Source organism: Lynx canadensis, chromosome E1 (assembly GCF_007474595.2).
Source record: "Lynx canadensis isolate LIC74 chromosome E1, mLynCan4.pri.v2, whole genome shotgun sequence".
NCBI classification, from domain to species: Eukaryota; Metazoa; Chordata; class Mammalia; order Carnivora; family Felidae; genus Lynx; species Lynx canadensis.
Genome location: NC_044316.2, coordinates 49,472,179 through 49,500,111, shown reverse-complemented (window position 1 = coordinate 49,500,111; position 27,933 = coordinate 49,472,179). Strand labels below are relative to the sequence as shown.

The window sequence follows — 27,933 nt, the reverse complement described above, 5'->3', positions numbered from 1 at the left end:
ATAAACAAGGATTATTTACAATCTGAGAATGTCCAATTTATGTGCAGCTGGAAAAAAAAAGTAAATCATTCAAGGTCCACCATCTTGCCTAAACTATTAAACTATGAAAACAGGTATTCGATATTTCGATTAGCATAATTTTCATAGTGGTAGTTGAGAGTGAGGGGCTGGGGTCCAAACCCTGCTGTAGACTCACATGTTGGCTCTGCCTGTATTTGAACATCTGCAAATAACTTCCACCCTTAAGCTCCACTTTTCAAATCTGTAAAATGGTTGTAAATGTAATACTTCATACTTCATAGGTTTACTTTCAATAGTAAATAAGGAAATTTACTATTCACATACTTTCTAGCACATAGGAAACCAGTCAGTACAAGGGGCCATTTAGCTGAAGTGCAAAAGTTAAGTTTTAGGTGAAGACTCATCATGTGAATTATGCCGATTTCTGAGATGATCGTCCCTCGTCTACCCTCCATCTGCCCAACTTCTATTCTTTTTAATCTGCTCTTTTTTTGACTTGGGTGTCTAATTTTCAATCCTTAAAAGCTCATAGAGACTAACTCAGCACCGTGGGTTTTTCTTCCTTTTAGAATTTGATCATTTTTTTTTGTGTGTGAATGCCAGAAAGAACAATAAACAAATACCACGTGCCATGCTTAGCCAACCATCCATAACTACATACTCCCCACTGAGTAATTGGGCAAGAAACACATGGGAGGAAAAAAAAAAAAAAACAACTTATCAAGTAAAAAACATTTGGCAGGATTTTTCCACATAGGCTGTGACCTGTTTTCAGAGGCCAAATGGAATAAAAACAGTTTTAAAACAGGCAAACACTTGCAGAAGAGCTTTTGAAGGATTCTTAGCTGTTCTTCTAGACAAAAAGAGAACAGTGGATCAGAGGTGCTTCTAAGCTCCTCACTCATTGTCCTGACAGTAAGTCAGATTACATTCCACTTTGCATAAGGTAAGTAAGGCGTAAAGTGTACATATAGCCAATGCCAAACATTTTGATTGATGTTGTTAAAATTATTTTATTGTTCTGATATTTCTAAATTATTGTATGTTTTATATGGAAGACCTGATGAGTGATTTAATTTTTTAAACTCAGTTATATAGTGTTTTAGTATGATAGGAAAATGGAAGAGAGACTCAGAAGTGTGTACGAATATAACTAATTTTCAGGGGGTCAGCTTCATACGTCTCTGGTCAGCCTTTTGAGAATTTGCTGAGTTTTACTTCTTGGGAGTGTGTTGGCATTAGGACAGGTTATTTTTCCCTGTGGCTTCTTTTTTCTTTTAAAATGTCCTTGTGGGTAGCTTATTGAGCTATTCAAACAGAACCTCGAAGATAAATGTTTTGACTTAGAAACTTTCTCAAGTTAGAATTTATAGATTATTTTGATATTTATAGCTTTACCTTTTCTTTCATCAAAAAAAAAACAGAAACAGAGGAGGTTCTCTGAACACTGTTATTATATATAACATCAACATTTATTCAAATTAATTTAAACAACCAGAGTTCTGATACTGGCCAAATTCCAATCTCTGGAATTTCACATTGAAAATACAGAAGGATCCCTATTATACATCATGGTGATCTACAAATCAATTACTTCAATAATATACACTGACATGTTTTTGGTCTCCCTTTGTATTTGTCTTACATTCTTACTACATAAAAGAGGACTCATGAATTTAAGAGGAGAAATTAGCTCTTTGGGTTCTAAGAATGACTATCATTGTTATTCGACTTTGCTTTACTCAGTGGTTACCTAGATATTAAATAAGCATGCAAAAGTGTGCCATTCGATGTGCAGACTGCTGGTGGGCAATTCTCTGACCAAAAAAAAGAAAAGAAACGCAACCCCCCCCCAAAAAAAACCCACCAAAACTGGTTACGGTTTTATTTATTCTTTTTTTTAAAGAGCAAAGTGTTTTTTGGATTCTAAACATCGCTAACATCCTATTCCCTGATATACTTTAGATTGTTGTAATGTTGAGATTTGGCAGAAAAAAGTTACTTTTGAGACAAGAGAGGAAAGACCTCCTATACTGCCACCATCATCACTCATTGCCATGAGAGCCTGGAGAGAAATACTTAACCGCTGACAAGATAATTTACGTTTGTTAATACTTAAACCAAAAACCTACTGAATGTTTTTCTGCAGAGTCAAATAAGGCATCAAGTTAATGCACTTGAAGCTATGTTTTCAAAGTGGTCAGAAGCTTTTCTGTAATTGGGGTTATTTTGGTCTTTTTTTTTCCTTCTAGTTACTGCTGTGCAATATTTACCTCACCCTCTCTTTCCATGAACAGAAGAAAATGATTAAAAAAAAGATAAGCGTGTATCAACAAACTCAGGCCCTTTTATACAAGAATTTCCTTAAAAAATGGAGAATGAAAAAAGAGAGCTTATCGGTATGGGTCACGATGTCTATTTTCCCGTATTTAGTGAATGAAAACCATCATTTAGTATTATGCTGTTTGTGTTGCTTTTTTATGTTCACATTCCACAGGCTAGTTGGTTTGGAGTTCTAAATAAAACATTTTGCAAATATTGCAGAATAAGATATAAGATATATTGCAGAAAAGGATAATACTTATGGTGAATTGATGAGATTTAACTGAAGGACTCAGATGATAGCTCCTGAAAAACAAAGTAACGTTTCATTTACTTTGATTTACTTCATTACTTTGATTTATGTTTCTGATTTACTTTGAGCCAACTTCAGTGTTAGGGGGAAAACAATGAAACAAGTTAGGCAAAATGAGATAGATTTTAAATGAGTAAACCATTGAACTCTACGGGGATGTTTGGATTAAGATTCTATTAATTAGGAGGGCTGAGCGAAAAAATCTATGAGGAAAAATTAGGGAACTCTTTTGGGATCTTTTCAAGACTATGCTTTTTGTAAACACAGAGTGGTTTCAGGGAGTAGCCAGATAGATCTCTGTCAGTATCTTTGCATTCTGTTGAGTTCCTCGCATAAGGGCATAGACATTAGGGTGAAGACATTTGCTGAATGTTACCTTGAGATGTATCTGGGGCTGCCTTGGCCACGTTGAGGCTGTATTCTGTTTAAAAATAGCAAATAACATTTCACCGGGAGTTGGCAGAGTTCCGATCGTTGTTTGCTTTCTCTGTGAGAGCTCTTGAAACAATTCAGTTCTAATATTTCAGCTGCTGTATCGATGAAGGGTACATTTTTGATAATCGCGTCACCAGAATTTTAAAGGCAACTTATCAAAAATGTTTTAAATTTCAAGATGTAGAAATAAAGCCACATCCTATCCTATTGACCCACGACCCAGAGTTGACGAGGGTTGACCTCTTGCCATCTTTGCCTTCTTTGTCTTTGTGTCTCTCCTCTTCAAGAGATGGGGTGCCTGGATGGCTCAGTGGTTTGCACTTCTGACTTTGGCTCAGGTCATATACTCTCACGGTCTGTGAGTTTGGGCCCTGCATCGAGCTCTGTGCTGACAGCTCGGAGCCTGGAGCCTGCTTCCGATTCTGTGTCTCCCTCTCTCTCTGTCCCTCCCCAGCTTGTGCTCTCTCTCTCTCAAAAAATAATAAATAAACATTTAAAAAATACTTCAGCTAGAACCTACAAGAATTAAAAACCTATTCTACATAACCACTAATACACTTCACAAAATTAGCCAAAATTGCATATGATCATCTCAAGTTCAATTTTCTAAAATTTCCTGAAAAACTTTTACAGTTGGTTTCGATAAGCCAGGAATCAATAAGACCATCTCATACCTTGTTGAATATTCATGTTCTGCATCTATCTGATTGCTACTCATGCTGTCATTTAATTCATTCCTTTGCCTTCTACGTTTCTTTAAACAGAAAATTAGGTTGAAAGATGGGATTAGCTTCAGGTTGAACATTTTTGGCAGGAATATCTCATATGTGATGCTATGCACTTATATTGCATCACATATGAGGGCATACACTCAATAGTGGCTCACTACTGGGGATGCTGTGTTAGTGGGTTAAGATCAATGGGCGTGTTTGATATGATTTCAAAGTTGTGTATTTTTGAAATTGGTATTTGGGGAAGGCAAAAGTCGGAGAGAGAAATGAAACTCAATGCTCAATGATAGTACTTTCTGTCCTCAAATGTGTTTGCATGTTTCTTGATATCTGGACCACATCATAACTTGACTCGTTTTTTCTTTTGTGTACTGGAGGAATGGACAATAACATTGCTTCTTGGGCTATATTTTTGCATCTTTTCGGGAGTCTTCAGAGCGACCCATCTTCCTGAACAGCCTCCTCATGTCCTGGGACGTGTGGATGAATTTAATGACTCTGATCTGGTGGTGGCATATACCCCAGTCACTAACATGACACAGAAGATAATCGATAAGATGTCTTCGGCTTCATTTATGAAAGGTGTGTTGCCCAATGTTTCATTATTATGCAATCTGCACATGTTTAACTTGAAGTTTATTGTGCAAATTGAGTTTATTTGCCTAGCCTACGGGTCAGTATTTCTCAACTGGGGCGAGGACCTTTATTCTATATGCCACGTGGGGGTTGGTGTAGGGTTACAGGTGAGGGTAGGTGGGTGAGAAGTGACATCGGCTTAACCTGGGGTTTTTCAAATCACACACACTCCCTTCAGCCCTCTCATCCTTGAAATCTGTGCTGTTGTGGGTCATCATTAGTATATGTTCTGTACTCCAAAAAGTAAGGTGGGAATAGGAAAACAAGTTTGAACCATATTCTAGATGATTTCGCTTTTTACCCCCGACCACTTTCTTCCGTTTTTTTGTGATTCTTCATGGCAGCTTCTGGATCTCTGACTTCTGCCTGTCTCCCTTACCCACATCGGCCATGTGCTCTGACTGAACAGGGTTCATTCTACCCTGATCTGGTTTTCCATGCCTCCCTTATTTGGTCATTTACCACATCTCTTTTTAACTTGGGAAGCATTTCCAAAAGCCACAGGGATTAGTCTCCCCGCCTGCACAGTGTAGGCTGTTTGCTGCCTTTTTAAAAAATGTTTATTTACTTATTTTGAGACAGAGTGTGTGAGTTGGGAGGGGCAAAGAGAGAGGGAGAGAGAGAGAATCCCAAGCAGACTCCCCCACTGTCACGAGGCTCGATCTCACAAACTGCAAGATCATGACCTGAACCAAAATGCAGAGTCAGGCACTTAACTGACTGAGCCACCCAGGCGCCCCAGCTCTCTGCTGCTTTTAGTCCTTGGAGTCTCATGGCCCACTGGGTCCATCTATCCTTTTCTAATAGAAGCCCCAACTCAGCTGTCGTGCCAGCCTGTTCCGGTCATAGCTCCTCTCATGACACCTCATTCTACATTTGTCTGACTTGTGCTGTTTAGCCCAAATACTCATGTTTGGACCTTGACATTATTTGTATCCCTCTAGAGAAAAGCAGTGAAATTAGCATTGTCCTCATAAAAATTCCACAGCCTTGGGGTACCTGCCTGGGTGTCTGGGTCAGTTAAGCGTCCGACCTCGGCTCAGGTCATGATCTCATGGCTCATGAGTTCAAGCCTCGCATCAGGCTCTGTGCCAACAGCTCAGAGCCTGGAACCTGTTTTGGATTCTGTGTCTCCCTCTCTCTCTGCCCCTCCCCTGCTCTCACTCTGTCTCTGTCTCTCAAAGGTAAATAAACATTAAAAAAAAATTTTTTTAAATTTCACAGCCTTGCTTCATGTTTGGAAAGATGAGTAGTTTTGAAAGATATAGCTACACTATGAAATTGAGTATGTTCTCCTCTTCATGCAGACATCATCCTGAGTGAGCTCTAAGTACTGTGTTAAAATTAGAGAAAATTTTAGAACATAATACATGAAAGTATAAAAAAGTATTTAAAAAGGAGATCATAAATTGGACATCAGAGGTTTCCAAATCTTCCACTAGTAATGGATTAATTATCCACTTATTGGATGGATTACTTCTACAGATTATAAACTCATCCCTTATGAACGTTCTGAGCTTAATTCTTAAAAACTGTTCTTAACTCCAAAGAACCTGTAGGTGGACTGTAACTACTGGTTTTTAAAAGACATTATGTCATTTACCTCTTCTCACATATTTACAGAGCGTAAAACAATAGGAAAGACTTTCAGTAGCTACTTTGCACCTACTCAGGGATGGTATGTGACGCCTAATAAACAATTACAACTTGGTTTTGTGTTCTCTAGTGACGAGCTGATATGATTCTTTATATTTTTTCATGTGTGGCAGGAAGAAAAACCATTGGGGTTGCTGATAAAGAAATGATGGATACGGTACTTTTAGAAAGCCATCACGAAATGGTGGGAATTGTGTTTAACGATACTTTTTCATATCAGCTGAAGTTGAATTGGGCATATGGACTTTCAATTGCAGAAGAACACTCTGAATATTCAGGTAACTACAGAAGAATTATACAATCTGTTTTGCAACTTCATCAAATCCCCAGTTGGTAACGAATGATAGAAACATTGATCAAATAAAAACAAAAAGTAATGTACTTTTTATTCCTGCACTTAGTGATCAGTCTTTCCTGTTGGAGGAGTCCAATGATTGTGGCCACCGTGCCCTAATACGCTTCTTTCTGCCAGTTTTGCAGAAATGCTTTAAGCATGCTCTAGACTGTATATCCATGGGCTCTGAGCGGGCCTGTAGATATTTCACTCTAGAGCCAAAGTGAAAGGTCTTAATCCGCATGGATTGATGGCATTGCACAATGACGGCATGTTTTTGTCTTTCCTTCAAGAACACTGTTGGGATATGCGTGATGACATTTTTTGTTACATGACAAGATACTGGCAAAATGGGTTTGTGGCTTTTCAAACTGCGATTAATGCTGCAATTATAGAAGTAAGTGACAAACTTAAGCGATCTGCTTTATATCTTCGGTATTTTCTATCTGCTTTATATCTTCAGTATATCTTCAGTATTTCCCTATCTTCTTCTGCCTCGCCCCCACACTCTGAGGGGATTGTTCTCTGCTTCTTATTCCCAGAGAAAAAGAAGCTGGCGGATGGGAATATCCCCAACTTCCCGACGCAAAGCCTGTTCAACTACAGAACTGCTACTCACGACACCCATCCTTTTCCTTCTACCTCCTCTCTAATGTCTTTCCTCAATTCACAGGCTGAATCCTGTTCCTTCCAACATTATCAGGAAGGTTGCTCAATGGGTTTTCCCTTCTGTCTCCTCTTTCTTCAACTTCCCCCTTTCCTCTAGAGTCTTCTCTTTGGGATCTAAAATTATTAATTTCTCCACGTATTATCGGGACCTTTCCTTATTTCCTCCTCAGGCAAGTACTCTCTAGCTCCCTCCTCTTAACAGCTAAGTTTCTTGAAAGAGTTGTCTTCACGTAGGCCCCACTCAACTCAGAATGACTTCTGTCTCACACCATACCACCCAAATGGCATTTTTTTAGGTTGGTAACAACTCCCATGTTGATTAATGGCTGACATTTTTCATCCCTTATCTTTTTTTTTTTTTTTTTTTTTAATTTTTTTTTTTTTTCAACGTTTATTTATTTTTGGGACAGAGAGAGACAGAGCATGAACGGGGAGGGGCAGAGAGAGAGGGAGACACAGAATCGGAAACAGGCTCCAGGCTCTGAGCCATCAGCCCAGAGCCTGACGCGGGGCTCGAACTCACGGACCGCGAGATCGTGACCTGGCTGAAGTCGGACGCTTAACCGACTGCGCCACCCAGGCGCCCCTCATCCCTTATCTTAATTGATCTTTTAACTAAATAACATAGCCTTTACCTGGTCTTCGTGTACTTTTCTAGCCCTTCCTTTTCAGTCTTCTTGCCAGTGTATCCAACTTCATACTCATGCTTCTTTATATCTGTAGTTCCACACGGTTCTAACCTAGGCATCTTTCTCCAACCTCTGTCCTTTCTTTAAACAATGTTATTCATTTCCATAACTTTAATTACAGTTTACATGCTGATTAAGTCGACTTGCAAACCAACAAACTTGTTCTAAATTTTTTTTAATGTTTATTTATTTTTGAGAGAGAGAGAGAGAGAAACACACACAGAGAGAGAGGGAGACACAGAATCTGAAGCAGGCTCCAGGCTCTGAGCCGTCAGCACAGAGCCCGACGCGGGGCTCAAACCCACGAACCATGAGATCATGACCTGAGCTGAAGTCAGACACTTAACTGACTGAGCCACGCAGGTGCCCCATAAACTTGTTCTGTAAGGGGCCAGATCATAAATACTGTAGGCTCTGGGGCCCAACATTTACTATGGCACGTATTGAACTCAGCTGTTGTAATGTGAAAGCAGCCATAGACAATAGGGAAATGAGCATGGCTCCGTTCCAATAAAACTTCATCTACAAAACAAGTGGTGGACCAGATTTGGTCCATGGACCATAGTTGGCTAACCTCTGCTCTCGTTCTGTGTATCTGCTTACAGAATATCTCTACTTTGATGCTTCCTAAGCAATTCAGACTAGTATGTTCAAAGCTGAATATGAGTATTTTTCTCTTAATGTGGCTGAGCCTTTCAAAAGTTTTCCTATCTCAGTGAATGCCAAAGCTACCCACCTAGGTGACCAACTAGAAACTGGGCAATTATCAGAGAAAATCTCCTCTGCCTCACCCATTACATCCAATCTGTCATCTAGCCCTGTTCATTCTAAGCTGAAACCCATGTACTTAACTCCAGCACTAGTCGAAGCCAGTTTTTGGCTTTTGCCATCTTTTATCTTTTATCACCTTTTGCCTGCCCTATGGGAGTAGTTTATTTCTTTGGCCCCATCTTCTTTCTCTCTCCCTCTTTTTCTCTCTCCCTCCCCCCCTCTCTCTTGCCATCAGCTTTGCTTCAAGGACCTGTCTCCTGTGCCTCCGACATTCTACACTCCTTTCCTTTGCACATGCTGTTTCCCCTGCCCAGATTGTCTTCTCTATCTTCAACTCTCCCCACGCCCCCCAGCTTTATTTAGGTAAGATCATTATACATAAATGTCATTTGTTCAGGGAAGCCTTGCCTGTGTTTCGTCTCACAGCACACTCTGCTTCTCTGTTAAGGCAATTGCTCAATTATCATCAAACAATTGATTGTGCAGTGAGTTATCTGAGATCTCCCCTTCCTTCTCAGCCCCCCCCCCCCCATGAAATATAAAGCTTCGTGAGAGGGAGGAGTGTCCCTGTGGATCCCTGCTATCACTCCATCACCAATCATAGTATACTATCATAGCATGATAGACATCCAAGCAACGTCTAAAACAGCTCTTAGAAGTAATGTCAACTAATCCCAAAAGTCATCAAGACTGTTCTCATGATATTCATAGTTCACCATATCTTACACAATGGAAATATGCAAATACTGAAGATGGAAAGAAGGAAAATGTGTATGGTTTTCCAATATATTTTTCTTTTCTGCTAATGTATCTTTCTATAGTTAAGGTAATGCATCTGTTTAACATCCCAATTTAGCTCACAACAAATCATTCTGTGATGGAGACGCTGACATCGGTTACTGGAATAAATATGAGGATGCCATCCTTCATTTCTAAGGGAGAAGTTATAAATACATGGTTTATTTTTATTTGTATAGTTTATTTCTCCCCTTTTGTATACTCTACATCATTAAATGTTACAAAGGAAAGAAAGAAGTGTAAGAAGCTAATGGCAGTGATGGGTCTCCGGGAGTCAGCATTCTGGTGAGTTATGTTGCTTCTTTGCCTGTGTATCACCCCTTAAAAAAACAGAGAAGCCCATTAGGTTATAAAAGAAAGTTAGATGCAGTCAGGAATTTTTCTTGTGTGCATTCAATTAAGTAATTCGCTCAGTTCTATTGCATTTTAAGATGCTGGCGGTTGAAAAGAAGTAAGGACTGTGCTTATGTTTCCCAGGGTTGAAGAATAGGAAATAGGGTGCTTGTTATCAATTAGCTATTGCCAGAAAAATGCCGTATAACGAAACACTCTAAGGGGCGCCTGGGTGGCTCAGTCGGTTAAGTGTCCAACTTCAGCTCAGGTCGCGATCTTGCATTTTGTGGGTTCAAGCGCCACCTCAGACTCCGTAAGTGCAGAGCCTGCCTGGGATACTCTCTCTTTCTCTCTCTGCCCTCTCCCCTCCCAGCACACGCGTGTGCACTCTCTGTCAAAGTAAATACATAAACTAAAAAAAAGCACCCCAAAACCCAGTAACCTCAAACACCAATCATTCATTCCTTCTCATTCGTCTGTGGCATGGCTGGAGGCTGGCAGATCTCGTCTGGGCCTGGCTGGGTGTGGATCCACATTTAGGTCTCACCCAAGTCTGCCCACGTGCCTGTCAACCTCCATGGGTCAGCAGTATAGCGACATATTCTCCTCTAATCGCAAAAGTGCAAGAGAGCAAATCTCACTGCACACGCACGTTTCAGGCTCCTGCTCGAGTCATATTTGATAAGATTCCATCCATCAAAGCAAGTCATGTGGACAAATCCAAAGTCAAGAGGCAAAGAAGTATATTCTGCCCACTCCAAAACCAAAACATGCCAAATAGCCAAGCCCAAGATCAGTGATACAGGCAATTATGTCCCTTCATGGAAGTGAAACAGGGAAGAAGGGAGTGAAAAATTTGAACAGCAAACTAATTTACCACAATGTTATTAAAACCAATTCATATGGGTGGTCAATAAAGATATTCTTTGGGTGGGACAAAGGATTAGATGAGACAATATGTTTAAAGTACTTAGCACAGGAGCACCTGGGTGGCTCAGTCGGTTAAGTGTTCGACTTTGGCTCAGGTAGTGATCACACAGTTTGTTGGTTCGAGCCCCGTGTCAGGCTCTGTGCTGATAGCTCACAGCCTGGAGCTTCAGATTCTGTGTCTCCCTCTCTCTCTGTCCCTCCCCCCATTCATGCTCTGTCTCTCTCTCTCCCCAAAATAAACATTAGAAAAAAGCTTTAAAAGGGGCGCCTGGGTGGCTCAGTTGGTTGAGCATCCGACTTTGGCTCAGGTCATGATCTCCCAGTTTGGGAGTTCAAGCCCCGCGTCAGGCTCTGTGCTATCAGCACAGAACCTGCTTTGGATCCTCTGTCCCACTCTCTCTCTCTCTGCCCCTACCCCACTTGCACTCTCTCTCTGTCTCTCTCCTTCTCAAAAAATGAATAAACATTAAACAAATTTTAAAAATAATTAAGTACCTAGCACAGACAGTGTTGGCACTTATAAGGCACAAGGCGCATAGTAAAATGACTCTCTCTGTCTCCATTTATCTATTGACCCTTTTCCCATACACTTTGAGATAGCATATAATACAAACAGTCATAGCAGCAAACATTGAACTTTACATATTCCAGGGATCACTCACAGTTCGTAGTGCTTTGATCCTTATTCACAAGTAAGAAGACCAAGGCACAGAAAGGTAAGATTTTTACCTAAGAAAAATCCCTTCTTTTAACCACTATGCTACATAAGTCAAAAAGATTAATAAAAGGAAATTAGTGACAAGGTGATATTTTTCCCTTGATAGAAAAAGCTGTTAGTGAAATGTGCCAACAGAAATGCATATCATATTGTCTTTAGTGTTTTTGAAAAAAGAAAAAGAAAAATGTTACGTATGGGTCCAACTTTCTAAGTGCCTCAAATGGAGAAAAAACACAGCAGAAGGTTTTCCTGATATAGAACTGTCCAGGTTGGCAGGGTGTACATTGGCTAGAGATTTTTAAAAATTGGCTACTCTTGTGTGCTATTGGGGAGAATGTTTGTGAATATGCTCTTCACCCTGGTTCTCATCAAAGACAAGGAAAAGAGATTTTTAAAATCAAATATTATGGGGGCGCCTGGGTGGCGCAGTCGGTTGAGCGTCCAACTTCAGCCAGGTCACGATCTCGCGGTCCGGGAGTTCGAGCCCCGCGTCAGGCTCTGGGCTGATGGCTCGGAGCCTGGAGCCTGTTTCCGATTCTGTGTCTCCCTCTCTCTCTGCCCCTCCCCCGTTCATGCTCTGTTTCTCTCTGTCCCAAAAATAATAAAGTAAAAAAAAAAAAATAAAAATAAAAAAAAAAATAAAATAAAATATTATGAATTAAAAAGTATGGCTTTGACAATCTAACTTCCAAGAGAATACCATTACCAAATGCAGGCATCCCAGTTATTGGAGTAAAACTGATTTATTTCTTATAAAGTCCCCACATTCTTGTATATTTTACACTCTTATGTTTTCTCCCTGATTACACACAAAGTTTGCTATAATCTACTTAACCCAAATAAGGCTCAAGAATGCAGATTTTTCAAAATATGTGCAGAAATTTCAAAGGATCTCCAGAGTAATTTCTTCTATAAAACATTGTGGATAGATCATGAGAATTATTTACAGCACTCTCTTTATAACCATACATATCTGTTATATGAAATTCTAGCAATTTCAGTTCTATGAGCCATAATTATCTTAACAATTAAGAGAATTTGGTTTAAATAATACATGAATTATGATTAGCTCCTATTGGGACTAATTTTTTTTAAGAGGGTAGAACAGGGAAACAAAGGGATAAAACAAATGATTGAAAACAGAATTTTTTGCTTGATTTTTTTCCTTTATTAGACAATAATTAGCTGTTCCCCTAACATTCTTCAAAGATGACTGATTTTTTAAATACCGTTAAAAACTCATGGATCTGAATATGCCTACTAGGATTCAAGCCACTGTAATTATTATTCTTATTGAACCCCAAATTGTCCCATCTTTGGCCAAAGAGAGTCAAAGGTTAGTTTCAGATTCTTTTTGACAAGATTCCAAGTGGATTTTTTAAAAAATAAATTTCTTGCTACTTTGTGTGGCAAGATTTCTTTTAGTTGGCAAAAGTATGTCAAGAACATTGCATACTGGGGGCGCCTGAGTGGCTCAGTCAGTTAAGCGGCCGACTTCGGCTCAGGTCATGATCTCGCGGTCCATGAGTTCGAGCCCTGCGTCGGGCTCTGTGCTGACAGCTCAGAGCCTGGAGCCTGTTTCAGATTCTGTGTCTCCCTCTCTCTGAGCCTCCCCCGTTCATGCTCTGTCTCTCTCTGTCTCAAAAATAAACGTTAAAAAAAAAAAAAAGAACATTGCATACTAGAAATATTTTTTGGATATTTATTGGATTGGTCATTGTTTCTAGCCTTTGTCAACAGAAGAGATAGAATAATGACAATGTATTCTACATTTTCATATAGAATAACACACACACCATTAAAGATAAATGTCTTATGAATTCATACTGATAATTACAAGTCAAATATAGTTGAAAAGCATTTACTTAACCTCTCCCGTATTTCTACTAGGTCTCCTTTCCTTTGCACTGAGACATACAGAGAAGGTGAGAATTAGGATATCTCTAATTATTCATTTGTTTTATCCAGAAATATATATATAATGGGTCTAACCATACGAATAGTATTACTTCAATACACTAACTGAAAACAAAGTACTGTTTTCCAACAGTCTCTCCCAATCCCCCCCAGTTGTTTATAGTTTATGCATCTATACTGACAGAATACAAAACACACTTTCTCCTTTTAAAACATCGTGTAGGGGTGCCTGGGTGGCTCAGTCGGTTGAGCATCTGACTTTGGCTCAGGTCATGATCTCGCGGTCTGTGAGTTCGAGCCCCGCGTCGGGCTCTGTGCTGACAGCTCAGAGCTTGGAGCCTGCTTCGGATTCTGTGTCTCCCTCTCTCTCTGCCCCTCCCCTGCTCATGCTCTGTCTCTCTCTGTCTCAAAAATAAATAAAAACATTAAAAAATAAATAAAACATCGTGTAGTCTTAGTTCTACAAGTAACTACAATTTTTTCTAATTAAACATTTCATTTGGAGTGGATTCATACTCAGTTTTTTCCAATTTTATTGTAGAGAGAGAGAGAGAGAGAGAGTGAGCAGGAAAGAAGGAGAGAGAGAGAGAGAGAGAGAGAGAGAGAATCTTAAGCAGTCTCCATGCTCAGCTCGGAGCCTGATGGGAGGCTCAGTCCCATGACCCTGAGATCATGACCTGAGCAGAAATCAAGAGTCAGACACTCAATTGACTGAGTCACCCAGGTGCCCCGATTCATACAAAGTTTTAAAGAAATTTGTAATGTATATTTATTTTTGAGAGAGGGGGAGAGGGGCAGAGAGAGACAGAAACACAGATTCTGAAGCAGGCTCCAGGCTCTGAGCTGTCAGCACAGAGCCCGACACGGGGCTCAAACTCATAAACCATGAGATCATGACCTGAGCTGAAGTCAGACACTTAACCAACTGAACCACCCAAGTGCCCCCATACTCAGTTTTAAGAAACACATTGCGTGTCCTCTTTACCCAGTTTCCCCTAGGGATAACATCTTGCAAAACTATCGTATCATATCATAATACAGTTAAATTATGGACATTGATATAGTTAAGATACAGAACAGTTCCATTGTTCCATTATTATAGCCACATTCAACTCTCTTCCTTATCCCCCAACCCCTAACCCCTGCTAACCACTAATCTGTTCACCATTTCTATAATTTTGACATTTCAAGAATGCTGCATAAATGGAATCACATGGTTCATCACCTTTTGGGGCTTTTTTTCCACCTACTAAGTCCAATTTCCAAGTACAATTTCCAAGCACTTCATCCAAGTTTGTATTTATCAATGGTTCGCTCCTTTTTCTTGCTGAGGACTATTCCATTGTAGCAATATCTCTGTTTGTTTGGCCATACCTCTGTGTAGCTGTTCAACCTTTGAAAAAGAGAGGAGTTGTTTCTGGTTTGGGAGTATTACAAATAAAGCTGATATGAACCTTGATGTCCAGCTATTTATATGAACATAAGTTTTCATTTCTCTGAGGTAAATGCCCGGTGGTATGATTTCTGGCTTGCATGGTAATTTAGTTTTATAAGAAACTGCCAAACTGGTTTCCAGAGTGGATATACCATGTTATATTCCCACTCGCGATTTATAAATGACAAAAGCATGTATTATAGGAAATAATTGTATTTGAGTTGGTTCATGCTTTTATACATGTATTGGCATTTACATATGTCTAATATTCTTATTAACTCATTGAACTTAATATTGTCCATTGTCTCTCATTTCTTTTCTTTTTAACTAATCGTCATGTTTCACGTTCTCTTTACCCCAATCTATGACCAGCTCTTTAAAAAAAAAAAAATACTCTTAAGTATTAGGAGTAGATGTTTCCATGTATGAAGATTTACCCTGTCTTCAAAACTTAATTGAGGGGCGCCTGGGTGGCGCAGTCGGTTAAGCGTCCGACTTCAGCCAGGTCACGATCTCGCGGTCCGTGAGTTCGAGCCCCGCGTCAGGCTCTGGGCTGATGGCTCAGAGCCTGGAGCCTGTTTCCGATTCTGTGTCTCCCTCTCTCTCTGCCCCTCCCCCGTTCATGCTCTGTCTCTCTCTGTCCCAAAAATAAATAAACGTTGAAAAAAAAAATTAAAAAAAAAAACTTAATTGAATAAGATTGTTAGGTGTTTAGTCTTATAAAAGATTTTTAAAATTTCAAAGCAAGTAATGAGAGCATGAGAGGAAGACTATGATCTTGTTTATTGAGATATAATTGATATTTAATATTATATTAGTTTCATGTGCAAAACATAATGATTCAATGTTTGTATATATTGTGAAATGATCACCACAGTAGGTCTAGTTACCATCTATCCCCCACACAGGTTTACAATCTCTTTCTTGTGATGAGAACTTTAAAGATCCACTCACTTAGCAACTTTCAAGTAGATAATAGCATGTTATTAACTATAGTCACTAAGCTGTGTATTACAGTCCCATGACTTACTTTATAACTTGTCCGTCCTTTTTGGTCGCCTTCACCCATCTCGCCTGCTCCCCACCCCCACCTCTGGCAACCACCAATCTGTTCTCTCTGTATCTATGAGTTTGTTTTTTGTTATGTGTGTGTTTTTTCTTTTAGATTCTACATATAAGTGAGACTATGTAAGATTTCTCTTTCTCTGTCTGACTTACTTTACTTAACATAATGCCCTCAAGGTCCATCCATGCTGTCGCAAATGGCAAGATTTCCTTCTTCTTTCTGGCTGAATAATATTCTGTTGTGTGTATCTCTGTATGTCTATATAGATATCTCTCTTACCTATCACATTTTTTTGTCCTTTCATCCATTGATGGACACTTAGGCTTCCACATCTTGGCTATTGTAAATAATGCTGCAATAAATGGGGGTGCAGATCTCTTTTTGAGTTAGGGTTTTAATTTCCTTCAGATAAGTATCCAGAACTAGAATTGCTAGATCATTTGGTAGTTCTGTTGTTAGTTTTCTGAGGAACTTCCTTGCCGGGAAAGCTATAATCATTTTTTCCCCTCAGATTGTATTTAATATTAAGTCATGTTCTTTATATGTTTTGGATATTTTTTTAAAATATAAGTTATTACCAAGTTGGCTGACATACAGTATATAGAGTGTGCTCTTGGTTTGGGGGGTAGATTCCCGTGATTCATCGCTTACATACAACACCCAGTGCTCATCCCAATAAGCACCCTCCTCAATGCCCATCGCCCATTTTCCCTTCTCCCTCACCACCCATCAACCCTTAGTTTGTTCTCTGTATTTAAGAGTCTCTTATGGTTTGCCTTCCTCTCTGTTTGAAGCTATTTTTTTCCCCTTCCCTTTCCCCATGGTCTTCTGTTAAGTTTCTCAAGTTCCACATATGAGTGAAAACATGATATCTGTCTTTCTCTGACTGACATATTCACTCAGCATAATACCCTCCAGTTCCATCCATGTTGTTGCAAATGGCAGGATTTCATTCTTTCTCATTGCCAAATAGTATTCCATTGTATACATAAACCACATCTTCTTTATCCATTCATCCGTTGATGGACATTTGAGCTCTTTCCATAATTTGGCTATTGTTGAAAGCGCTGCTATAAACATTGGGGTCCATGTGCCCCTATGAATTAGCACTCCTGTATCCTTTGGATAAAAGGCTATAATCATTCAAGCTTACCTCTTGTATACATGAAAATGCTATTCACCGGTGATAGTAACAACTTAATTTATGTACTACACAAGATTATAAAAAAGGATTTCAAATACATTATTTATACAAAGTGCTGAAAGGTCTATGTAAATATAAAAGGTACTTGGCAGTTTATTAGTATTTCATGAAAGGTCAGTTTTCAAAAGCGAGAGCTATTTTCGTGTTTAAACATACCTTTCCATTTTTTCCCACAAATTTTCACAAACAACCATGCTTTGGCTATGGTGATATAGGATCACCATTGTCCAGCGCTAATGCCCGTGAGACCTTTTGCCTTATTTTAGTTCTGTGCTTCCTAGGTGCACTGTGGTCTTCTAATTCGTAAAAGCAATGTGCTGACTGGTTAATGTCAAAAGTCACAGGAGGACAAAAGAAAATGAATAAAAAATGAGCTTTACTTAAATCTGAGAGATTTCAATTAAACATTAAGAAAAGTTTTATACCAAAAGGAAGTTTAGTATAAGGAAGTTTAAATGTGAGATTAATGTATTTCCATTTCATATTTCTTTAGTCACTTGACTGCAAGAATCAGATTATACATCGTTATATGAATGTTTAAATTCGTTCAACAGTTGGGAAGTAATTATAATAACAGCGAAGCTTAAGGGTTCATGCGCAGTATCTTGTTTAATCCTCGAACTGCCCTTATGAGGCAGCTTCCATGTTTCACTCCCTTTCATAGATGAGGGTGAGAAAGGAAAAGTCACTTGCCCGTAATCACATGGTTAGAGAGTGCACAACCACAGTTTTGGAGTGAATTTGACCTTGGTGTGTTTGCTCTCAGAACTTGAACTCACAACCACTGTGCATGTTATATTGCCTCTTCAAACATTTGTATGTGCGTGATATTCTGAATTAACAACTTGTTTCTACCGTAGGCTCTCCTGGGGATTAATGTATGCAGTCTTCGTATTTATCCTGTCCATTGCTATGGCTCTGATCATAACACTGAGCAAAACTGTAGTGATTGTTGGCTTCCTGGTGATCGTCACACTCTTTGTCCTATATGGCCTGTCCTTGGTGAGTGGACAACACGTATCTCTTTACCTGCTTCTCGTCTCAGATATGTGAACAAATGACGTTTCTTCAGGATGTTGGTACGGCATAGTCACTAATTTGATATCATGTTTTCTATATGTTTTGAGAGAGTTTGTTAACAATGGGAGCAACTGATTAATCGAAATGATTCCCAAAGGGAAAAAAAATACCAATTGGCACTCTTCTTTCTTCCTTCAGATAGCATTGGCTTTCCTCCTGAGCGTGTTGATAAAGAAACCTGTCCTTACCAGTTTGGTCGGGTTTCTCTTCACTACATTTTGGGGATGTCTGGGATTCACTGTATTGTACAGACAACTTCCTTCATCTCTGGGTTGGATCTTAAGTCTTTTTAGCCCCTTTGCCTTCACTGCCGGGATGGCTCAGGTAAAGAACACAATGATTTTACGGTTTTACTTATTAGATTTTCAAAATTATTGAAGAGTTTGGTACCTCATGAAACTTAGTGACCAGTCACCCTCTATTTCAAGAAGTTCTGCTGTATTCTGTTGTCAGTTCTCATCAAAGTAATAAACAAGGCACATGGATCATTTGTAAAATCCTAGAAAATATAAAGTAGAAAAATAATTGCCTGGTATCCGACCACGCAGTTTTACTGATTTGTGTCCCCATCTAAATTTTTTTAAATGTTTTTATTTATTTTTGAGAGAGAGAGCTAGTGAGGGAGGGGCAGAGAGAGAGGGAGACAGAGAATCCCAAGCAGGCTCCGCACTGTCAGCACAGAGCCCGTCGCGGGGCTCAAACTCACCAACTGTGAGATCATGACCTGAGCTGAAGTCGGGCGCTCAACTGACTAAGCCACGCAGACGCCCCTGATTTGTGTGCCCGTTTTAAAGAGGGAGTTAAGTGTGGAGGTTATGAGTAACAATGAGTAATAAGTGGAGACCGAGTGCAGGAATCAGGCTCAGCTCTGCCCACGTACCAGCTGGGTAACCTTGCTTTCCGTAGCCTCCCTTTCTTCATCTGTAGAATGGGGATGTGAGTAGAAGTCACCTCGATCTGTAGAATGGGGATGTGAGTAGAAGTCACCTTTATACATGGGGGTAAATATGAGGGCTGAGCATGCTATTGTACACGCATAATGCTAGAGCAGTCCCTGACACATGCTGTGGGAATGCGAGCTATTATCTTTATTATCTTTAAAATTAGTCTCTTCGAGTCTTCAATACTTATTTGATCCTGTAATGTTTCCACAATATCTTATCCTCAGCATGTTTATATTTCCTTTAAATGTCTTCTAATTTCACTGCCCACTCTGAGTTTCTCTTCCTAGAATATGTTCGTTTTGTCCACTTCTCTAAATCTCCTTCTTCAAACCTTCTGTGATAATCAATTAGTCCATTAAGTTTCTATTCTTCGGTTGCTTTACTTTCTTCTATAGCATTTCCCACTCTTGTGACAATTTTATTTGTAAAAAGCAATACTACTAACAAGTTCACTGTGCGTGTTTGAAAAAAAAGGCTATTAAGATATGAATTATATTTGTCTAGGCAGCACCATTTAATTAAAAAAACCTCTAGCTTTATGGGTTCATCTAACTGTTATTTTATTCTTTTTAATGTCAGATTTCACGCATGGATTATTACTTGATGGGCGTTACTTTTCCTGATCCCTCTGGAGAGTCACACGTAATGATGGTTACTTTCTTCATTTTGGCACTTGACGCTCTTCTCTATCTGATACTAATGTTATATTTTGAGCGAGCTTTGCCTGGTAAGTAATATTGTGGTTAAAGCTGAATCTAAAGCAATTCTGCTTCTTGTAAGGCAATGTCTTAATATTTGTCTACTTGTAATTTAAGAAGCCTTTCTGATGGCAGAGAAAAGGAAAAAGTTTCAAAAGAATAGCATCTCCTCGTTTTCATCCCACTATTTAATGGTCTGACCAGAATTGCTTGGTTAAAACATTTTGGTTAAAAATAACTTGTATTTGTTTTGGGTTTTATTTTTTATAAAGGTAGGTGTGTGTGTGTGTGTGTGTGTGTGTGTGTGTGTGTGTGTGTGTGTGTTGTAGGTGGGAAAGAGAAAGAAATAACTATAACAGCTATTGATTATGATGATGCTTTTTAGTGCTTGAATTGAACTAATGGACGATAAGATAGTTCATTAAACAACTCTTGCTAATATTTGGCTCTAGGAAACTTGTTCTTCTGCATCTCAAGAATATGAAGGAAAAAACACAGTTAAATAAAGTTAATGGATGACTTCTTCTTTTCCTTCTTTTTATGACCTTTTTAATGTTTATGTTTAATGTTTCTTTATTCTCGAGAGAAAGACAGAGCACGAGCAGGGGAGAGGCAGAGAGAGAGAGGGAGACACAGAATCTTCAGGCTCCAGGCTCTGAGCTGTCAGCGCAGAGCCTGACATGAGGCTTGAACTCACGAACTATGAGATCATGACCTGAGCCGAAGTCGGACACTTAACCGACTGAGCCACCCAGTCAGTTTGATTTTGTTTTAATGTTTATTTATTTTTGAAAGAGAGAGAGAGAGAGCATGAGCAGGGGAGGGGCAGAGAGAGAGACACACACAGAATCTGAAGCAGGCTCCAGGCTCTGAGCATCAGCACAGAGCCTGATGTGGGGCTTGAACTCACTGAAGCTGGAGATGATGACCTGAGCCGAAATCAGATACTCAACTGACTGAACCACCCAGGCACACCTCTTTTTATGATCTTTTACAATCAGGCTAATGAGAATGCTTTTAATGGTGTTACAAAAATTAGTAAAATAAACTCTACAAATGACTTTTAAATTATTATCAAATTATTACCAAATTCCTACATAGAATGCATATATAATCCCAGGAACTAATATACTTCTATTCCCTTTTGCCCACATAAAATCCACAAACTGTAGTCATCCATAATTCCTTCTCATGTGTCAGAGTATGAATAGGTCTGTCCTTTTCAAACCCTATTATTATTTTTTTTTAAGTTTTTTTATTCATTTATTTAGGGAGAGAGAGAGAGTGCCCAAGCAGGGGAGGGGCAGAGAGAGAGGAAGAGAGAATCCCAAGCAGGCTACACACTGTCAGCGCTGAGCCTGATGTGGGGCTCGAACTCACCAACTGTGAGATCATGACCTGAGATGAAACCAAGAGCCAGAGGCTTAACTGACTGAGCCACCCAGGTGCCCCTCAAACCCTATTATTTTGGTGTCTTTCTTTACCTCGTTTCTAATCCAGGTATTCTATTTTTAAAATATTTATAGTTTCCTTTCAGACTTTTATTTGTTTCCTGTTCTTCATCTCTGTTACACTATTATTTTAGGATTTTATCCCCTATGCCTTTTATTCGTGCCATTAGTATAATTTCATTTTAAAATTTCATCATCTATCATTTTGAAATACTGTATTTCGTATGCATTCAGCAAATTGCCTTCGAAATTATTTGGCAAAATTATCCTTGTAAATAAACAAGTTCTTAAAATTAAATGAGATTTCTTCTTTGAACAAAAAGTAGCATATAGTATATGGAACCCCTGAAAACCAAGGTAATATGTGTCCTTGCCTTGTGCAGGTCACAGTCAAAAATTGGCTGATTCTAGTGTCAGAATAATTGGAGGGGCACCTGGGTGGCTCAGTCGGTTAAGCATCTGACTTCAGCTCCGGTCATGATCTCACGGTTCATGGGTTTGAGCCCCGCATAGGGGCTCTGTGCTGATAGCTTGGAGCCTGCTTCGATTCTGGGTCTCCCTCTCTCTCTGCTCCTTTCCTGCTCATACTGTCTCTCTCTCTCTCTCAAAAATAAACAAACATTTAAAGAAAAGAGTAATTAGAAAAATTTACTGTCATTTCAAGCCTGCAAAATGGACCTTAAACTCCCAGATCTGCTCTCCTGATGTCTGCACTCATGGCAGTGGTTTTAAAAATTCCTTTCTGCGGAACTCTTCAAAGCCCCAGCTAAACTGGGGCTAGGCTCTTCTCCATTTTCTCATCATCTTTTCTCCTTTGGAATTTCTTATTTTCTCCTTTACCCATTGTTTATCGAGTCAATTTGTTTTTAGCCTGCCAGGCCCAGGAGCCTCGTAGATAAAGTCAGAACTCCGTCTTGTGAATCTAGGGAGACATCGTTGTTAATGCTCTGAAGTTAATTATCCCCTGTCACAACTCTGTGCCGTATTACCTATTTGTCCTCAATTTTTGTGTTTTTTCTACATTTAAAATAATTTTGGGGGTGCCTGGGTGGTTCAGTTGGTTAAGCATCTGACTCTTCGGCTCAGGTCAGGATCTCAAGGTTCGTGGGTTCGAGGCCTTCCTAGGGTTCTGTGCTGACAGTGTGGAGCCTGCTTGAGATTCTCTCTCTCCCTCTCTCTCTCTGCCTCTCTCCTGTTCATGCTCTCTCTCTCTGTCTCTGAAAATAAATAAACTTAAAAAAATACTTTTTTCTCTGATATTTCCATCTAGAATTTAATTTGTATTTTAATAGGTAAATATCTACTTTTTTCTTATTAAGTTCTCTATGCATTCATAATTAGCTTACTTTTGTTTTCAGGCACTCCCCTAGCCTCCATCTTCCACTACGGGAAGGCACAATAAGTAGGATTTATGTCCAGGAAAATGGAATTCAAATTTTTCCCTTTCCTATGTATTAATATAACCAGAAGTTTTTAGCAGTCAGTATTTAGTTCAGCATTTGGAACAGGCCTCACATCTTAGAGAACACCAGAACAGTGGTCAGGAGAGGTTCTATGACTGGTCCAAGAACAGAGTTAGCAGGACTTGGATTAAAACTTTAAAATTGACTGAACACCCCCCTTCGATTTTTTGGTTTTGCTTGGTGTTTGGTTTTGTTTTACCAAGAATTCAATATTCATTATGTTTATTGTTTACTTCCTGTCTTTTGTGTCTAGAATGTAAGTCCTCTGAGGAAAAAAAATGTTTGCTTTTCATTACACTGGTATCTCCAAGCGTCTAGAGTAGTCTTTGTCACATAGTAGGTACTCAATAAATTTCTGGTGAAATAAATAAATGCATATGTTTGTCTTCCTATTTTAACTTTCTTCAGGATAAACAACGTGTTTTTCCATCTAGAGACCACCTCGTGCATAAGAAGTTCTCAATAAACATAAGATGAAGGAATACGGAATGTCCTCTTTTTTTTTTCCCTCAGCTTCAAATGAAAAGCCTATTTCCTCTTTTCCTTCTTCTCCTTCTCCCCACCCCCGCCTTCCGCTTCTCCTCAGCCTCTTCCTCTACCTCCTCCTCCTCTTCCTCCTTTTTTGCCCCATAAATTTGATTCAATCTCACTTCCCTTTATTTGGGTACTCTATGTTTCCTTTACTCCAAATTTCTATCAACATCTTTCAAACCCACGCTTTGAGAGAAGGTTATATTTAAATGTTTTTACACTTATACTTCTTTTCCTATGCCCAAATTTCCCATGAAATCGAAACGAATGAGATATCAGGTTTCATCTGTGTACCTGTTTAACACATAACTGCTTATTAAAATTTATGTGGGTCAGCAGTCTTTCACAGTTAGCGCTAGAAACGCTTCTGTAAATTAGTAAGTAAATGTAGCGTAGGAAGTGTGATAGGAGAGGATAACACAAGGTTCTCTGATAGGGTAAGTCCTAAGGTTGGTGGGTCACGAAAAGGTTGGAGGAAAGAGTTTCGGTTGCGCTTCAAGGATGAGAAAGTTTACCTGGTGGACAAGACCGCACAAAATTTTGTGGAGCCTAAAGGAATAGTATGTGTGCCCGGCAATGGGAGACAGCCGTAGCGGAGGGGAAATTAAGAATCGTTAAGTAGAGCCAGTGCATAGATTGGCTGTGAGATGTGGTTTTAGGGTAGGGATTAATAACCAGCTAACAAGAAATTGGAAGGGGAGATTTTCTCCAAATACACATGTCTGTGCACAGCTATACACAGGGCAATATGACACGGAAAGATCCCGAAGATGCTGAGGTTAACCTCCGAGGAAGTCCCTCTGTAGGTGTCTGTTCCTGCCACCTCGAGAGGTCCCGTGCAGAATTTGGGATTTGGTTCTCCAGAGCAGTGCCGGTATTGGTGGTCATGCCTGACCATGTTTTCTCTTGTTTTTGCTGAAATGAGAAATCATGCGAAACTTATTTTTGTCCCTTAATTCTTCCTTTGGAAGTTGTCTTCCGCATGGTGAGATTATAGCCTTTAAATATCCATATTTTTTGCAGTGAAATAGGTCTTTCTACTTTGCAGGGGCGAGTCATAGCAAGATAGAAGGTTTGTAACTGTCCTTAATGAATGCAATATATTTACTTAAAAAAATATGTTTGCCCAGGAAATCCAAGAGCCTTAGAACCTCTGGTGCAGGAAATAGATTGATCTAATTTCTTGTAGGACATTTCACTGATAAGATTTGTGTTTTAGGAAGATCACTCTGGCAGCTGTGTGGAGAATGGGCTCAAAGCACGTGGACATCGTAATAATCCGTGTTAGAGAGAGGGGGGGACCAAAAGGGAGACCAGTGTAATATAGAGGGGAGGACAGGACTCAGGAGATGCTTAGGAGAGAGAAACAATCTGATGTGGTAGTTAATGCTATATGAGCTGGAGGAAGTGAGAAGGGAGGAGATCAGGGTGGCTCTTGTTTCTGGTCTTGGCTACTGGGAGAGTGGAGAGAATGCCACTTAACTAGGACAGCAAAGCAGGAGTACACAAAATTCATGCAACTACGGAGGTATTCCTTTTAAATGCCGTAATTTTCTATGAATAACATGAACTTATTTCTCAGTTTTGGTTCCCGCATCTTGAAAATGTTTCCTTTGCTTTTCCACAGTATAATTTCCTTTCTGGCTGCTTCTGATGTTTCCACATATTTTCACTCTTGAGCATTTTCTGCTTTCCCACATTATATCTCTAGAACCACAGCATGTGATCCTTTTCATTTCTCTTTTGAGGACGTTCAAGTTTTCTAGAGGTACCTTCCCCATGTATTTCCTGTATGTCTCCAACATTGTCTGTTTTCACACTTCTAGAAGTTGTGTCTTGTATCTGCTCCCCCCTAGCTTTTCTTTCCAGTGGTAGGTGCTCAAGTTTATCCCCTTACATTTGCCTCTAGTAATAGCTTGTCGTTGTAACATGATGTGAAGATTCTCTGCTCGTTTAAATTATCCTGTAGTCTCTGAGAAATCAATTACATTTCCTCCTTCTATCACGAATAAGTTCCCATTTTGTGGCGACATCATTAAAATGCCATCTCATTTTATTTACTTCGAATCTTTAGATCCAGAGCTGAAATTCCTATTAATTATTGCTCTATTCTCCTTTCTTACCGTTAAAATGTAAGTCCAGTTGAATGTCCAACAATTTTTAGTCAATTATACATAAAATCCATTTTGCCTTGGAATGATATGAACCGCCTTGATGAAAATCCTTGTGTAATTTCATGAGGCCATTAAAAACTTTAAGGATTCTCTTTCTGGTTGAAAAAAGATTTTTTTTTTCTATAAAATAAAATAAATGAAATATTTTGCTTTGTATTTCTTTCATTTTCCTCATAGGTTTTTAATATTTCCCATCTTTCCACTTCTTATCCCTTAATTTTAATTTTCTTCCTCTTTACCATTTTCCTATATGCCAGCAAATATCCAGCCTTTTGTCTCCCTCTCTGTTCTTAATAACTATTTTTTCTGTTTTGTTTTATTCTTCAGGCTTTGAAACGATTGGCTTTGGATTTATAGTGACTGATATACTCATTATTTTCAATGTTCATTTTTCTATGTTATAAAAATACTTCTTCATATACTATGGCAGGAATCAGTTTACACAACTTCTCTTTATAAACATCCAAGTGTCTGGAAATCCCGAGAATGAGGAAGTCCTTGATGTTTCATACGATTTCCAACAGCTACGACTTTATCTTCTTTGACAAGCTTTTTTATTTTGAAGAACCAGAGCTGAGACTTCATCAAAGGCCAAAACACTGTCATAACTTAAAATCCTTATAACACTTTAGGGGCGCCTGGGTGGCTCAGTTGGTTAAGAGCCAACTTCGGCTCAGGTCATGATCTCACTGTTCATGGGTTCGAGCCCCGTGTCAGGCTCTGTGCTGACAGCTCAGAGCCTGGAGACTGCTTCGGATTCTGTCTCCCTCTCTCTCTGCCCCTCCTCTGCTTGCGCTCTTTCTCTCTCTGCCTCTCAAAAATGAATAAATGTTTAAAAAGAATTTTTTTAAGCCCGGAAAATATAAATCATTAATGTATAGAAAAAATTGGCATCAGGCTTCACTAGGACAAATGTCTTTCTTTACTGTGTAGATGATTGATTCAGTGTATAACAATATGTGCCTTGATTGACCAGATGAAGGTGGCCACCCGTGTTCACCACTGTTTTTCCTAAAGTCTTCATTTTGGTCCCAACATTGAAACACTCATCATGAAGTCTTTGAGGACGAAATCAATCCCGAGCATTACCCTGATGACTCTTTTGAACCGGTGCCTCTGGAGTTCCATGGAAAAGAAGCCATAAGGTAACTAACCAATTATGTACACTTATAGGTAAAATTGTAATCAACTAAGGTAGAAGGGACCAACCACAGGTCAAATGTTAAAGATGATGTGCTTTTGAAAGTTCCATTCTTTCAGGTATTTCTGCCATCATTCTAAATTTCTTTCATTCATCGTTTTAAAAGGAAGTACTGGGGCTCCTGGGTGTCTCAGTTGGCTGAGCGTCTGACTCTTGATTTTAGCTCAGGTCATGATCTCACTGTGGTGAGATCGAGCCCCGTGTCGGGTTCTGCACTGGGCGTGGGGCTGCTTGGGATTTCTCCCTCCCTCTCTCTCTGCCCCTCTCTCTCTCTCTCATTCTCTTTCTCTAAATAAATAAATAGTTAAATAAAAATAGAATTTTGCTGCTGATAGTGTCAGCAGCAAAATTCAGCAGCCCTAGTTATTTTCTTATTTTCTGTCTTCTACTTTCTATCCCCACCATTTACAATCTCCTCTCTGCATTGTCTTCTAATACACTCACATTGTGGTAAGTATTTATGCACGTATATAGTGCATATAATACACACATGTTTCAAACTTGGATTATCTGCCTTTAGAGAGTGTACGGATTGTGGTTTTGAAGTCAAAGATTTCTTCATGATTTCGGAGCTTGGTAACTTTTTGCTAAACTATGTGAGATCTCTGAACCTCATTTTCTTCGTTTCTCAGAAAAGTGTAATGTAATTCAGCAGGATAATGACTTCTTCTCGAGGGATTTAAAGAAGCAGTGAGATAATTAAATATACCTGTTACATAATAGGAATCGGATAAATATTAGTTTTGTATCTTTATCCACATGGGTGCAGTTGATTGAAAGGGCATAGAAATAACAAATGATGCAGAGGGAAACATTAGTAAAGGTTTTCAGGGAAACCCAGGAAGATGCATAGACAATGACTTCCTGATTCCTAATTTCATCATGTTTTAGTGCCTGCTTTTCTAGGTGTTTCCTTCTTTCATTAAAAGAGATTACTGAGAAATACTCCTAAAAGACATTCCATTCTTGTGAGGTTATTTTTTTTAAAGTGTTTGCTGAGAAGAAAATGGAGCATAGTGATTACAACGTGGTCCATGGATTTAAACCACCCAATTTGAATCCTGGCTTTGCTGCTTGCTAACTGTGTGATCCCAGCTAAATTACTTAACTGGTCTGTGCTTCAGTTTCTGTATCTTAAAAATGGGCATAACACTGGTAGAAAGTTTGCTATGAAGAGTAAATGAGCTACCATGTGTAAAGATTTTAGAATAGTGCCTGGCCCAAAATAGGCATTCAGTGACTGTTTGCTATTAGGAATATCCAAAAGAAATTCAGTCAGATATGCTCACATCAGTTCACTTATTTTGAAACAGTTAGGTCAACGGTGACTGGCAAATATATCTTGGAGAAGGGGACATGAGCAGGGAGACGACAGAGAAAGGAGAAAACTAAACCTGACATGGAAGCATCAGG

The 27,933-nt window shown here is 39.2% G+C and overlaps 1 protein-coding gene across 1 annotated transcript in view; it reads left to right on the top strand.

The window, feature by feature from the left end:
* The first annotated feature begins 646 nt into the window (after positions 1 to 646).
* The window catches only part of ABCA10 (ATP binding cassette subfamily A member 10), a 71,576-nt gene continuing 44,289 nt past the window's right edge, over positions 647 to 27,933 (top strand). The window contains 10 exon segments of the mRNA XM_030296414.1: positions 647 to 967; positions 2,274 to 2,420; positions 4,200 to 4,404; positions 6,228 to 6,392; positions 6,742 to 6,845; positions 9,434 to 9,660; positions 17,839 to 17,980; positions 18,197 to 18,382; positions 19,582 to 19,729; positions 26,296 to 26,464. Coding sequence (XP_030152274.1) covers positions 2,325 to 2,420; positions 4,200 to 4,404; positions 6,228 to 6,392; positions 6,742 to 6,845; positions 9,434 to 9,660; positions 17,839 to 17,980; positions 18,197 to 18,382; positions 19,582 to 19,729; positions 26,296 to 26,464 — 1,442 coding nt within the window. The 5' untranslated portion in view covers positions 647 to 967; positions 2,274 to 2,324.